A 14562-nucleotide genomic window follows, 5' to 3' on the forward strand; every position below is an offset into this window, starting at 1 on the left:
CTTTTGAAAATTACTCCCTAACAAGTACATTTTAAAAGGCCCACGCGTGCAAGATTGGGGGGGTAACGCACGTGGCCAGGCCTTGCGCACCACCATTTCACAAAGGCTCTGACCATGTGCGTAACCCCCGTTATGCGCTGAAGTGCCGGGGCCAAAGAAAGGGGGGGTGTGGTCTGGGTGGGAAGGGCCAAGGCAGCACCTTTCAATGCTGTCCCGGGGAAGCGCGCGCCGGCAGCTGGCCAGCGCGTGGAAATTGCTTCTTCTCCAGAGGAGCAGCAAGGATGAAAATTAAAAATTTGGGGGTAGTTAGGGTAGGTTTAGGGGGCGGGGAGGAGAGGGGAAGAGGGAGGAAGGATAGGGTTAGGATTAGGGAACTGGGGACCGGCCAATCGCGTTGCTGCTTGTAGGTTATAAAATTCACCCCCCCCCCCCCCCCGCAAGAGTCATGGGCTGTCCGCACGGCCATCGGATTTAATAACGTTATAAAATGGGAGTGGCCATGTGCGTGTGCCAGGAACCGCATGCACATGGATGCACCCGCGTGGGCCTTAAAATCGACCCCTAAATCTACTGAAGTTATGCATGCTTTTAGCACACTTTAGTAAGTAGGCCCCAAAATCTTTGAACACTAAGCTGCCGTGAGTGTCAGGTATCAGAATACAAAAAGCTTTTGACCATTAATGTATTTAATTTTCAGATCTGACACAGGAAACAAATGAATTATAAAAGTGAAAACCTGTTAACTCTTTCTGTCCACAAAACAGTATTCAGTTTTCATAAAATGCATTTTCTTTTTAAACATAAACCGCCATAATTTTACCTTGCCATGTTCTTTCCTCATGTGAGTTATATAAACGTCTCTCTGGTTGAAAAGCTGATCACATTCCCAACAAGTCCAGCCTGGGTTGTTGGCCTTCTTTGGTGCTCCTCCTTTCTTCGCAGGTAAAGGCATCTTCTCCAGCTTTTCTGTCCCATTGATAAGTTTAGTTTCTTCTCTGTTGTGACCAGCAGAATTCTGAGTTGTAGGCTTGATGCTCAAGGGTAGGTTTATACCTAGGTTTGGTGGACCCTCAACACTTTTCAATGTCCCATGCATGGACTATCAAGGAAAAAGAAAAATAGCAGTAAAATATTTTTCTTAGCAAATTGCTGACCTTATAGTGTAGAAACATTTTAAAGCATTTTACACTCACTAAAGCAAGACCCAGAAGTACAATATTTATTATTGAAACTGGTATTAGCAGTCATTTCTGGCACCTAGGGTGCACGTGTTAAAGGTTTTCTCCAAGACAGCGTTTATGGGAACATTTTTAGTCTGCTAGCTGCATTCACATTTAAAGACCACTTTTTCTGAGATGTAGATGGCTTAGGAAATAGCAGGCTAGATCCCTTGACTGAAATGCTGCCTAGTTTTATTAGTGCAGCCAGGGCTGGTGCAAGGGTATTAGGTATCATAGGTAAACCTTACAGCCTTATACCCGCAAGCTCCTCCCTCCTCATTCACAATTAAAAATGATGTATTTATAATAGTTTTTACATTAAAAGGTCCATTCAAAGTTCAGTCTTATGAGGTAAAAGTATCACTAACAGCATGTACATTATATTTACATGCACTGCTGTGGTGCCAACCGGAAAACCCTGCCAAAATAAAAATAGACACTTGCATCCCATATTATATCCTCTCTATTTAGATTAATTTAACCTTAATATAGATAACATAACATATTTGTTTGAATAACTGTATTACTCAACAGAGCTTTTGTATGCCCTTTTAGTCTGGCCTGACGTCTCCATGGCAGGACTGTGGGCTGAGTTGCTGGAGAATTGGGTCCAGTTCCTGAACCTGGCTTCTGGGAGAAGCGGGAGAGAGAGCCCCAGTTCTCACACAACAGTCATACCTCAAGGGCAGACTCAGGGTGCACATGTACCAGCTTCCAGAGAGAGAGAGCTGTGGTGTAGGCTCCTCGCCAAAGATTGCCACTGCGAAGGCACGGCATTCCTGGAGACAGAGTTGGGGAGGGTTTGGATTTATGCATTTAAAGGTAGATTTTAAAAGGCGCGAGCACATGGACGCAGCTTTTTTATAACGTGCACGCGTTGGCGCATGCATGTTATAAAATATGGGTCCCACGTGCACATGCGCGCTAGATTTTCATGTTCGTGCACACACGTGAGGGCAGGTGGCCTGCTCCACATGCAGGGGGAGGGATTTTAGAAAAATACACGTAGCAAAACGAATAGGGCTTCCCCAGTTCCCTATACCCCTACCTTACCTTCCTACCTTTTCCCCAGCCCTTTCCTAGCTATAATAATTTTTTTGTTTTTTGCCTTGCTGCTCCTTTGGAGCAGCAGTAGACTCCGTGCGCCGGCCGGCTGCCGGCGTGCGCTTCCCCAGGACAGCGGCTAATGGCGCTATCATAGCCCACCTCTGCCCCATCCCACCTCGCCCAGATCATGCCCTACCGGGCCGCCCCTTTTAGCAGGCCCGGCACTTGTATGCGTAACCCCCGAAATTTACGTGCGCACAGTTTTTTCAATAATACGCATGTATATTTTCAGGGAATTTTGTGCTCACCTAATAGTAGGTATAACTTCTACAGTGTATTTTTGGGTAGATGTACTTATATTGTGTAATTGCGGGATGTTTGAAAATTACCCTCTATACATATACATAACTTTAGTTAGTTTATTTTGCTTGATATACCACATTGCTATTAAATAAATCATTGCAATTTACAATAAAATTAATCAAAATAGAATAAAATAATAAAAAACATAGATACAAATATTAAAAACAAAAAACAAGACAAACAAGACAAACAGGTACAATAATATTAATAATGGCATAATCACTGTGATGCCAAGAAAAGCTTTACATGCAGTAGCCAAGAAAACAAGTACTATGTTGCTGTGACTAAGAAAATGTTAAGGTAAAAAAACTATTGTATGTATATCAAAAGCTAAATAAAACTAGTGGGTGTTTAGATTTTTTGTGAATTTACCAAAATCCTTCTCCATCCTCAATGTAAGGTGGAAGAGAATCCCAGAAACTAGGAAACAGGTTGGAAAAGGCCATATCCCTCGTGCTTTCTCTTCAAGGTCAGTCATTCTTAGTCTCTGTATCTCTCCATCCTATTCTTTTTTTTTTTTTTTTTTTACTGTTTCCTTTTGTCATCAAATGTGTTTTTCTCTCTCTCTCTCTCTCACTGTCACAAAGTGTTCAGTCCTCAGCCATGCAACGTAGTATGGATCTTTCTTATCTATCACTCGACTAGTATCCCTCCCTTGTTCTCAGCTTCCCCTGCTCTCTCTCGCTCACACAATCTCTTGTACTCCTTCCAGTCTCTGACAGAAATATCATTTCAAAGAACTTGAATGAGCAAAAAGTTTCACCTACCTTGATATGATCCATCATCAGTTGCTTTTGGGCATATAAAAGTGAACAGTCTGGACACTTGAAAACAGACACCTTCTGGTTTTCAATATGTTGATCAAAGTGGCGATACAGCAAGGGTTGCAAAGTAAACACTGTATCACACATGGAGCATTTATATATTATTCTACAAACAAAAACATAGAGAAGGTCAACTCAGTTATTATCTTTTAATGTACAGGATGGGCAATGAGAAACAGAGAATGAAATGAATAGCTTTTCAGACCTAGGAGAAAAACTTGAACACTAATAACTGAAAAACAATGCTTTTACTTAAGAATAGAATATCCCCCTAAGTTGATAAAAAAACAATTCTTGCACTCTATGGGGTTAATTTTCAAAAGGATTTACAAGCATAAAAACCAGTTTTACATCTGTAAATGGCCTTTAGAAATCCAACCGGGGACCGACAGGCAGAAAAGTATGGGGCAGATTTTCAAAGACTACGCGCGTAACCCGAGAAAATTTGCTCCTGCATCTGCCAAGCCTATTTTGCATTGGCTCGGCGGAGCGCACAAGCCCTGGGACGCGCGTATATCCTGGGGCTTGCAAAAAGGGGCGGTCCGGGGGTGTGGCAGAGGTCTGGGGTGGGGTCGAGTGCTCCGGCACAGCGGCCTGTGCCAGGCCATGGCACGCCGGCAGCCCGCCGGCGCGCGCAAGTTACTCCTGCCTTGGGCAGGGGTAACTTCTGGAGTAAAGGTAGGGGGGGATTTAGTTAGGTATGGGGGATGGATTAGATAGGGGAAGGGAGGGGAAGGTGTGTGTGTGTGTGGGGGGGGGGGGGGGGGGCCCGGAAAAAAAGTTCCCTCCAAGGCCGCTCCGATTTTGGAGCGGCCTTGGAGGGAATGGGGAAAGCCATCAGGGTTCCCCTCGGGCTCAGCGCACGCAAGGTGCACATGTGTGAACCCCCTTGTGCGCGCTGAGCCCGGATTTTATAACATGCACGCAGCAGCATGTGCATGTTATAAAATCGGGGGTAGATTTTAAGATCTGGCCCTATCTGTGAAACTCGATTTCACGCATACTTTTGTGTAAGGACACAACAGGCATTCAGGTAGGAGCAGAGTTGGGGGTGGAGAATGGATTTACGTGCATACTTTTGATTTTTTTAAAGTAAGCATGTATATTTACACTTGCTTGGGAACAGGTGTAAATCTGTCTGTGCATATTCAAGCATATACCCTGCAAACCCCACAAATTTTCAATGTGGACTTATGTGCAGTGAACCTGCAGGCTTTGCTTTAATCCTATGTAGGAAACTACAAAATTTACCACCCTATCATTAGTTATTTTTAGGACAACTGAAGATAGCAACTATTAAACATGATTGAAAATGTATTTTAATTGCAGGTTAACATTATTACCCCAAATGAAAAAGTCATCCTTCATTGTGTAGTTAATATGTATTATTCCAGTCTTTTGGGAAAGCATCAGAGCACCCCCACAGAAGCACGCACAGAACATAATTGGAGACGTCTTGTTTTACTCCGTTTTTATACTTCTAGAATTCTGACAGGCTGGGTTATTAGGGGAGAATAGAGAAACCCTCTGAGCATGGGTTAAAGACTAAATAGCAAGGTAAATGCAAAACTTTTTGAAGATGAGGACCACACAATGAAACTTTACAAATTATTTCTTTACTAAAATCAGTAACTGCAATGCTTTTCTGCCAAGGGTTATAAGTAGGTTTTCACAGAAGTAAAGGGCAACAAAGACCTGTAAGTGATGCATTTTTAGTGGGCTATCTTAATACATTTCTGAATAGTTTTCGAGAGCTACACTTCCTTTCTCAGGTTGAAGCAGGCTACTTCAATAGGAAAAAGAAATAGAAAACCACGAGTCACAATGTTCTTTTACACATAGCTAAAGGCAACCATAACTGACAAGCCTTGAGAGTAGGTAAGAATAGGCTGAGTACTGCAAGGAAACTGGGCATGTGTTTGAGCAACCTTAAATCAATGGAAAGGGATACACCTTCTATATGAGGCCCTGATGGAAATAGATATGGTGTCCCAAAGTTAGAGAAGTGTGCCAATCCTCTATGAGGGCAGGTGAGTGTTCCCAGTACATGTAGTTAATGAAGTAGCTGCTTAGGAAGAAGGTACCTCTTCCCAGGGGGAGAGAGTAAAAAGAATTTGCAAACCTACACGTCTGTCTTCCACTAGATTTGCAGCAGTTTGGCACCAGAAGGTGCTTGAGAGACCATTCATAGTGGAATCCAGAAAGGAAGTATGGCCCTAGAAATTCTAGGGGATGGAGTCTATGAGGGTCCTGGCTAAACAGGAAGCGACCTCATATGGAAGAAAAGCCCTCTGGGTCACGTAGTCTGGGACCAGTTCCAGCACAGAATACAATTAGACTTAACTGGACATCTGGAAACAATTTGGAGGTTTTAGCAACCAGTAAAAGCCCAAACTGCTAGCCCAGGAGGGCAGCCAGAGGACGAGGAAACCTGGGGAGCAGATCCTGGACAGCACGGCACAAGGAGGCCCTGGAAAGGTCTAAAAGCCATGGGGAATGCCACACTAGTTGGATGGTTGCTTATCTGAGCAGTTTAAAGGACAAGAACTAAGATCTGTGATATAAAGAGCCAGACTAGCCTGCGATTATATAAACTTTGGGGTCTGCAAGTTGAAATGCCTTATGAGATTGAAGGCAGGAGGACGGAGGAGTCCATAATCAGTAGGCTGAAACTTGAGTTGACATATATAATGGTAACTGTAATCAAAGTGAGCAATGGTACACTGGCATACTGCCTCATCTCTGAAAGAAGCTTGATACTCCCCCTCTGACCATGTTACAAAGAGTATGGAAAACCAGCCGGACCCCGTGTCCGGCCGGGCGGCGTAATGTGGGCGCAGGCCCACTTCAGAGGCGAGGCGCGTGTGGTTGGAGAGGGGGGGGGGGAAGGTGGAATAGACGGAGGTGAAAACAACGTGGGGACACAAGTAGGGCTGCAACGTGAAGTACGTGAAGGGGGGGGGGGAGGGGGGGACTGAAGGCGAGTGTCATAGAGTCGTGGAATGCAGTGATTGGCTTTAGGTGCAAAGGGGGGGGGGCAGAAGGAGTAAGTGTGGAGAGCTGGGATAGGTGGGGAGAAAATTCAAACTGCTGGTTAAGCAGTTTTAGTAACGCGGGCTTCAGTCGGTAGCTGGTGAGCGAGAGAGGGTCAGAAGGTTCGCGCGACCCTCCCACCCACCCTTAGTTCTAGGCGATTGTTGTTGAGGAATTGCGGTTTTGTTTGGGGGATTTGTCGCAGCGGGGGCGGTTGGTCCGAGCCATAACTGTTCAATTTTGTTGTTCAAGTTATTTGGATTTTGGTAAAGCCGACGGTGGTTGACAACTGAGGGCTGTTGTCAGGGTGTGGCTCCTTGCCGGATGAGGCGGGGGCCGCTTGGCCAGACTCCTTGCAAGTTGGAGGCGGGAGTACACCTGGGTTGGCTCCTTGCAAGAGAGTGTGGCGGGAGTCGGAACCTGGTGTGTTGGGGCCAAAGAGTGTAACAGAGAGGCTGGTTAGGCTATCCTGCCGGAAGGTGGCGGATAGTCTGGTGGGGGGTGGGCAATACCAAAGTCCTAGTTGTTTGTGTTAATGTGTGGATATAAGCTCGGACCACTGAATGATTAAAGCTGCGGCCTTGTTTTACCCACAATGAAATGTGTCTGTGATTATTGGATTGTAAGGGGGTGGTTGCGAGCGAGTGAGGTCCTGCATGCCCACATTATTATAGCAAACAGAGGCTGAACTTCTTTGGAAGAGTTAGCTCTGCAGCAGCTTTGGAAGCTGAGACTGGTGGCACTTTGTGACAGTACTATTCTAAAGCAACATTAGTTGTATGCAATTGCTGGAAAGACTTTACCTTTTCATAGTCCACAATACCAGTCAAGAGAGAAATTCTGAGTGACATACAATTCTGTTTTCAAACAAGACAAAATGCATAGACAAAGGACAGATAACGTTCTTTGACCATTTTTACATTATATTCATGCAAAAAAGAAAAATTACTTTTTAAAAAAGTCACCATAGGTATTCAAAATAATCTACAACTATTCTGTTACAAGACAGGCATATCCCACATAGAAATCTATTTTCTCTTGTGGCCTTTCTGTTCCATTTAACATGAATTAAATGGACTCTAGCAATCAATTCATCTCTGACGGGGCAGCGTACGGCACAGTGCCTCTCAGTGATAAGGGGCACTAGTGAGAAAAGACGAAAAGGTTTCCCAACTAGAAACAACTTCCAAAGGAATGTTAGAATTACTTCACATTAAAAAAAAATGGAATGCTGAACATCCATAACATTTTTCTGCCAGGTTAACAACAGCCTTAAAAAGTCCTGTCCAAAGCCAAATGGCAAATCTTTTTCTTACATAGTTGATAACTTAGTACTTTGAAAGAAGGCCAGATGTCCACCGTGTCCTCATTATCTAATAGCTCTTTGTATAATCGTAATTCAGGGAAAGGTGAAAATAAAACACACACATCTATGTTAAAATTAAAAAATAAATAAATAAATACTCCATTGTGTGGTTGCAGGTCAGTGAAAAAAATTCCTATCCCCGAATATGCACTCAGCCGAAGTTCCAGTATCAGCATTATTTCCAAAAGTCTGACTGCCATTATCATAGCCACCGGCACCTTTTTGCTGTATAAACCCGTTCCATTTATCTTTCTCTTGTTGGCTACAAATAATCCTCAATCTGTCCATCTTCAAAAGTAAAGGGGAAGCTTTCTTTCTTATTCATTTCCCTCCGCCCCATACACAGGGATCTTCATTTTCAGTTCTTATTTTATTTTTCCCAGGAATTTATCAGTGTTTATTACAACGAGAACAAAAACAGGAGAAACCAGTGGCAAGAAATGACTAATCATTTCTCAAGGTAAATATCATTTTTGTTCTCGTTGTAATAAACACTGATAAATTCCTGGGGAAAAATAAAATAAAAACTAAAAACAAAGGCCCATACCAATACAACAACTAAGTTTCAGGAATTTACAACAGCTTTAAAACCTGCAAACCTGTACATAAATCAAAGTCCCTGAAATGGAAGTTTCATGCCATTGTCAAAATCTGGACATAGTGTAATCGCAAGATTTGTTCTGAACAAGACTGCACTGAACTTGTTTCAGTTTTAGCAGAGACCATGTAAGTGCAATTTTCAAAATTGACTATAACAACAATTTTTGAAAAATAATATTGACATGTGAATGAGATAGACTGTAAATTTATAATTTTCTCCAAACCCTATAAAATATTATCTGGGCATGTCGCCATGTCTTAGTTTACTAATTCTGTATTTTAGCAATTAATTTCAATCCTACAGAATTCTCCATTGGTGGTGGTGGTGGTGTGTGTGTGTGTGCGGGGCAGGGAGATCACCTCCTGGACTCAGGATATAATCTATCTGTTGATCTGATAGGTGCCATTAACCAAAACTGGACACAAAGCTGATATTCCAACACTTTACTGATAATGCGCCATACAGATAAAACATGGTATTTTGTACAAATATGTTTCAGATGATATCCATTAAAACAAGCCAACTATGTAAATAAGTGAATCTGTGGGTCTTAGATTTTTCAAGATAGGATCCATGCCCTATTCTGGATTAGAGCTGTAAAGCCTCCCTGGGTTTACTTAATTGATATGGATGACCTTCCAATTTACTCATGTCAAACACCTTGGCATGGTAGCACTGGAAGGATGCCACAAAATCTTCTCTCTTTTCCCTTAGACACTTACACTGGATACTGAATAACTATCTTTGCCCCCATCTCCGATTCTGCTTGGCACTGACTCTATGGAGCTGAGAGAACCAGATGAAAAAATGAATACAAGTGTGGAGATACACCCTCATCAGGCTGGAACCCCTGAACAAGGATTAAAATACCCTGCCAGGCCCTGAAAGAGCTGAGAGCAGAGGTACAGCCCAGGAGGACAACAGTTCCCAGGAAACTTAAGTATTATTTAGGTCAAGAGAACACTGAGTGTGGAGGCCCCGGTTTCCCAGGCAACCCATCTGATACAGGGGGTATGGGCTTAGGAACATACAAATCACAAGGAGAACCACGCCTCAAGATTAAGACTTATAAATTACTGCAATAGAAGTCAAGAGTTTTCGATTTTGTATATTCCAACAAGTCAATTAGGTGTCTCGATTTGATGCCTACCCAATGCCTCAGGTAGGCGAAATAGTAAAGTGGCTAGGAGGGGCTCAATATATATAACCACCTTGGTCCTCACAAAAGGTTATTGTCAAATCTCCCGTGAAAAGGCATCTAGAGAAGACAGCTTTTGACACTCTGTGGGGACTGTGTCAGTTCACCAGAATGCTTTTTGGCCTTCATGGAACAGCTACCAGATCTCAAAAAATGATCAACCTGGTGTTCCATCCTCACAGAGATTATGCAGTGGTATACTTGGATGATGTAGTCATTTACTCCCGTTACACCCTGTTTGGACATTCAGATTACCTCTATCTTCCAGAAACCAGTATGTTCAAATATATATTTGCACTTTCAAAGTGCCCACCCTCAGACTTTTAAAGCCAACCTTCCTGTAAGTCAATTCATCCACTTAAGATGCCTTTGTACCACTCTTGCTGATTTTGAAATGCAAGCCAAAAGCCTTTCTGAGCGTTTTTTACATCGTGGATACCCACCCTCATGCATCCTTAAAGCTTATTTACGAGCAAAATTTGCTCACTGCAAGTGGCTGTTCCTCCCTCGCCCCACTGATGACTCTTCACCCTACACATGCATTTTACCATTTTCATCAGAAGCCTATGCAGTTCGTCAATCCATTCTCAACAATTGGCATATCCTACAGATGCAAGAGGTTTTTCAGTTTCTCCCTCGGATCACTTTTTCTAGAGCTTTCAATTTGAAAAATATGTTGGTTCATTCTGATTTTTCCAGCTCTTCAGGAGAGGACATTGTTTTAAGCGGATCTCATCAACCCTGTAACAACTGCTCTGTGTGCACAGTTTCTATGTCAGTTACAAATAAAATTGTCCTCAAGACAGGCTATACCATTTTTCTAAAATATATAACCTCTTGCCTGTCTACTATTGTCATCTATTTGATTCGCTGTCCCTGTGATTTGCTATATCTCGGAAAGACCAATCATCTTTTAAAGATTTGGATGATTGAGCATCGATCTAATATCAAGCACTTAGAGAAGGGACACTTAGAGAAGATAAGGCCATTGTGGAAAGATTAAATGATTTCTTTGCTTTGGTGTTTACTGAAGAAGATGTTGGGGAGGTACTCATACTGGAGAAGGTTTTCATGGGCAATGATTCAGATGGACTGAATCAAATCACGGTGAACCTAGAAGATGTGGTAGACCTGATTGACAAACTGAAGAGTTGTAAATCACCTGGAGCAGATGGTATACACCCCAGAGTTCTGAAGGAACTAAAAAATGAAATTTCAGACCTATTAGTAAAAATTTGCAACCTATCATTAAAATCATCCATTGTACCTGAAGACTGGAGGATAGCTAATGTAACCTCAATATTTAAAAAGGGCTCCAGGGGCGATCCGGGAAACTACAGACCGGTTAGCCTGACTTCAGTGCCAGGAAAAACAGTAGAAAGTGTTCTAAACATCAAAATCACAGAACATATAGAAAGACATGGTTTAATGGAACAAAGTCAGCATGGCTTTACCCAAGGCAAGTCTTGCCTCACAAATCTGCTTCACTTTTTTGAAGGAGTTAATAAACATGTGGATAAAGGTGAACCAGTAGATATAGTATACTTGGATTTTCAGAAGGCGTTTGACAAAGTTCCTCATGAGAGGCTTCTAGGAAAAGTAAAAAGTCATGGGATAGGTGGCGATGTCCTTTCGTGGATTGCAAACTGGCTAAAAGAGAGGAAACAGAGAGTAGGGTTAAATGGACAATTTTCTCAGTGGAAGGGACTGGGCAGTGGAGTGCCTCAGGGATCTGTATTGGGACCCTTACTTTTCAATATATTTATAAATGATCTGGAAAGAAATACGACGCATGAGATAATCAAATTTACAGATGATACAAAATTGTTCAGAGTAGTTAAATCACAAGCAGATTGTGATAAATTGCAGGAAGACGTTGTAAGACTGGAAAATTGGGCATCAAAATGGCAGATGAAATTTAATGTGGATAAGTGCAAGGTGATGCATATAGGGAAAAATAACCCATGCTATAGTTACACAATGTTAGGTTCCATATTAGGTGCTACAACCCAAGAAAGAGATCTAGGCGTCATAATGGATAACACATTTAAATAGTCAGTAGGGATGTGCAGACAAAAAGTTTGCGTTGATAAGTTGATAAGTTGAAGTTGAGGGTCGATTTCGTTCAATATGGACATATGGAGAATTCCATAAGTTGAGGGTCTGTCCATATGTTCACCGGTTCCCTAAATAAAAATTTAAACCCCTCACCCTCCTTAATCCCCCCCCCCCCCCAAGACTTACCAAAACTCCCTGGTGGTCCAGCGGGGAGTTAGGAAGCCATCACTGCACTCGTCTGTGATTTCCTCATGGCGCCGATAGCCTGTGTCACAGGGGCTGCCATGCCATTGGTCAGCCCCTGTCACATGGTCACCGGCGCCATCTTGTACTCCTACCACGTGACAGGTAGGTCATGTGGCAGGAGGTCGCTCCGGGACCCCCGGTGGACCCAACCGGAACTTTTGGCCAGCTTGGGGGGGGCTCCTGACCTCCCCAAGCTGGCCAAAAGTTCCGGTTGGGTCCAACGGGGTCTCGGAGCGGAGGCGCGGAGAAGCACGTGACGTCCGCGTCACTCCGACGTGACGCGGATGTCACATGCTCCTCCGTGCCTCTGCTCCTGGACCCCCGCTGGACCCAACCGGAACTTTTGGCCAGCTTGGGGGGGCCTCCTGACCCCCCCCAAGCTGGCCAAAAGTTCCGGTTGGGTCCAACGGGGGCCCGGGAGCGGAAGCGCGGAGGAGCACGTGACGTCCGCGTCACTCCGACGTGACGCAGAAGTCACGTGCTCCTCGCAAAGGAATACAGGGATGGCTTCCTGACTGGACCCAACCGGAACTTTTGGCCAGCTTGGGGGGGCCTCCTGACCCCCTCCCAAGCTGGCCAAAAGTTCCGGTTGGGTCCAACGGGGGCCCGGGAGCGGAAGAGCGGAGGAGCACGTGACGTCCGCGTCACTCCGACGTGACGCAGACGTCACGTGCTCCTCGCAAAGGAATACAGGGATGGCTTCCTGACTCCCCGCTGGACCACTAGGGAGTTTTGGTAAGTCTTGGGGGGGTCAGGAGGGTGGGGGGTTTAAGTGTTTATTTAGTGTTTATTTAGGTTCAACGTATTCAACATAGCTACGTTGAATAAGTTGAAAATCGCGATGCGTTGCGCATCATCACTTTTTTAAGTTTAAAAAAAAAAAAAGTTGCGTTTTACATATGCGTTCAAAATGAATGCACACCCCTAATAGTCAGTTCAGTGTGCTACGGCAGTCAAAAAAGCAAACACAATGTTGGGAATTATTAGAAAGGGAATGGTGAATAAAACGGAAAATATCATAATGCCTCTGTATCGCTCCATGGTGAGACCGTACCTTGAATACTGTGTACAATTCTGGTCGCCGCATCTCAAAAAATATATAATTGCGATGGAGAAGGTACATAGAAGGGCTACCAAAATGGTAAGGGGAATGGAACAGCTCTCCTATGAGGAAAGACTAAAGAGGTCAGGACTTTTCAGCTTGGAGAAGAGGCGGCTGAGGGGGGATATGATAGAGGTATTTAAAATCATGAGAGGTCTAGAACGGGTAGATGTGAATCGGTTATTTACTCTTTCAGATAATAGAAAGACTAGGGGGCACTCCATGAAGTTAGCATGTGGCACATTTAAAACTAATCAGAGAAAGTTCTTTTTTACTCAACGCACAATTAAACTCTGGAATTTATTGCCAGAGGATGTGGTTAGTGCAGTTAGTATAGCTGAGTTTAAAAAAGGATTGGATAAGTTAGAGGAGAAGTCCATTACCTGCTATTAATTAAGTTGACTTAGAAAATAGCCACTGCTATTACTAGCAACGGTAACATGGAATAGTCTTAGTTTTTGGGTACTTGCCAGGTTCTTATGGCCTGGATTGCCCACTGTTGGAAACAGGATGCTGGGCTTGATGGACCCTTGGTCTGACCCATTATGGCATGTTCTTATGTTCTTAAGCATTCTCAGGTTGACGAACCTCTGATCTCACATTGTATTGCATTTAAACATCAGTTTGCTGACCTTTCCTTTTGCGCTATTGACCATATATTTATTTTATTTATTTATTAAAGGCTTTTATATACCGACTTTCTTGATACAAATCAAATCAACTCGGTTGATTTGATTTGATATATCTGTTGATATATCTGTTGATATATCTGAACATTGGCGTGGCAGTGATCGAGAATTACAACTTTTAAAATCTGAACAGTGATGGATATTCAGGCTTGGCACCGTTAGTCTATCGGTCTCAATACAGATCTTGATTTACATATGTTTTGGGGATAAAGGACTTTTCATATAATAACATTGTCCTCTATTGGTTTGATCCTTTTGAAAGCCTTATGAATTGCTCATGTATAATTTGCATTTTCAGTGACATCACAGTCTGACATCACATCTGTCTAGGTATTTAATGAGACATTTGCGTCAGCCTCGTTTCCTCTTTTGCTATGAAGAAGACAGTAGAGAAGCCGAGTCCATTTTGAAACGGTAGCCTGTGGTATCAAGATAAGTACTTGTTTCTTCTTTTATTATTTATAACATCTTACTAAAAATATGCTTCTTTGATATTTTTAGGCAAATACTCTTGTGACATTTCTTTTTATATGCCCCTGATGAAGCATTATCGCGAAACACCAGCCGTTTAGGGCTGTGTTTATTAATTACAACAAAGATTGCTGCCTAAACTTTCTTCATGGATCTGAATGGAAGTCAAATGTCTATATAGAATTTTAATGAAAACAATAAAAATTAAGATAAAATACTTTTTGATATTTAATAAAAATTCACATAGTTTTGATAGTGATGGTGATTGATTAAAAGACCGGTTGGGTTCTTTTTGAGAAATCACATCAGATTTGCTGACACAGTCACTTAGGCTATATATGATA

At 42.9% G+C, this 14562-nt stretch overlaps 1 protein-coding gene across 4 annotated transcripts in view; it reads right to left on the minus strand.

The window, feature by feature from the left end:
- ZNF532 (zinc finger protein 532) overlaps positions 1-14562 on the minus strand; it is a 229839-nt gene that overhangs the window by 59411 nt on the left and 155866 nt on the right. For all 4 annotated transcript variants that reach the window (XR_003852972.1, XM_029579489.1, XM_029579507.1 and 1 more), the window contains exons 5-6: positions 3398-3560; positions 821-1099 (exon numbers count right to left, since the gene is read on the minus strand). Coding sequence is in view for 3 of the 4 variants with exons in the window: in XM_029579489.1 (XP_029435349.1) it covers positions 821-1099; positions 3398-3560 (442 nt within the window). In the remaining variant the exon portion in view is untranslated. The remainder of the gene's footprint in view (positions 1-820; positions 1100-3397; positions 3561-14562) is intronic.

The sequence above is a fragment of the Rhinatrema bivittatum genome, chromosome 1, assembly GCF_901001135.1.
Source record: "Rhinatrema bivittatum chromosome 1, aRhiBiv1.1, whole genome shotgun sequence".
In the NCBI taxonomy this organism is placed as follows: Eukaryota; Metazoa; Chordata; class Amphibia; order Gymnophiona; family Rhinatrematidae; genus Rhinatrema; species Rhinatrema bivittatum.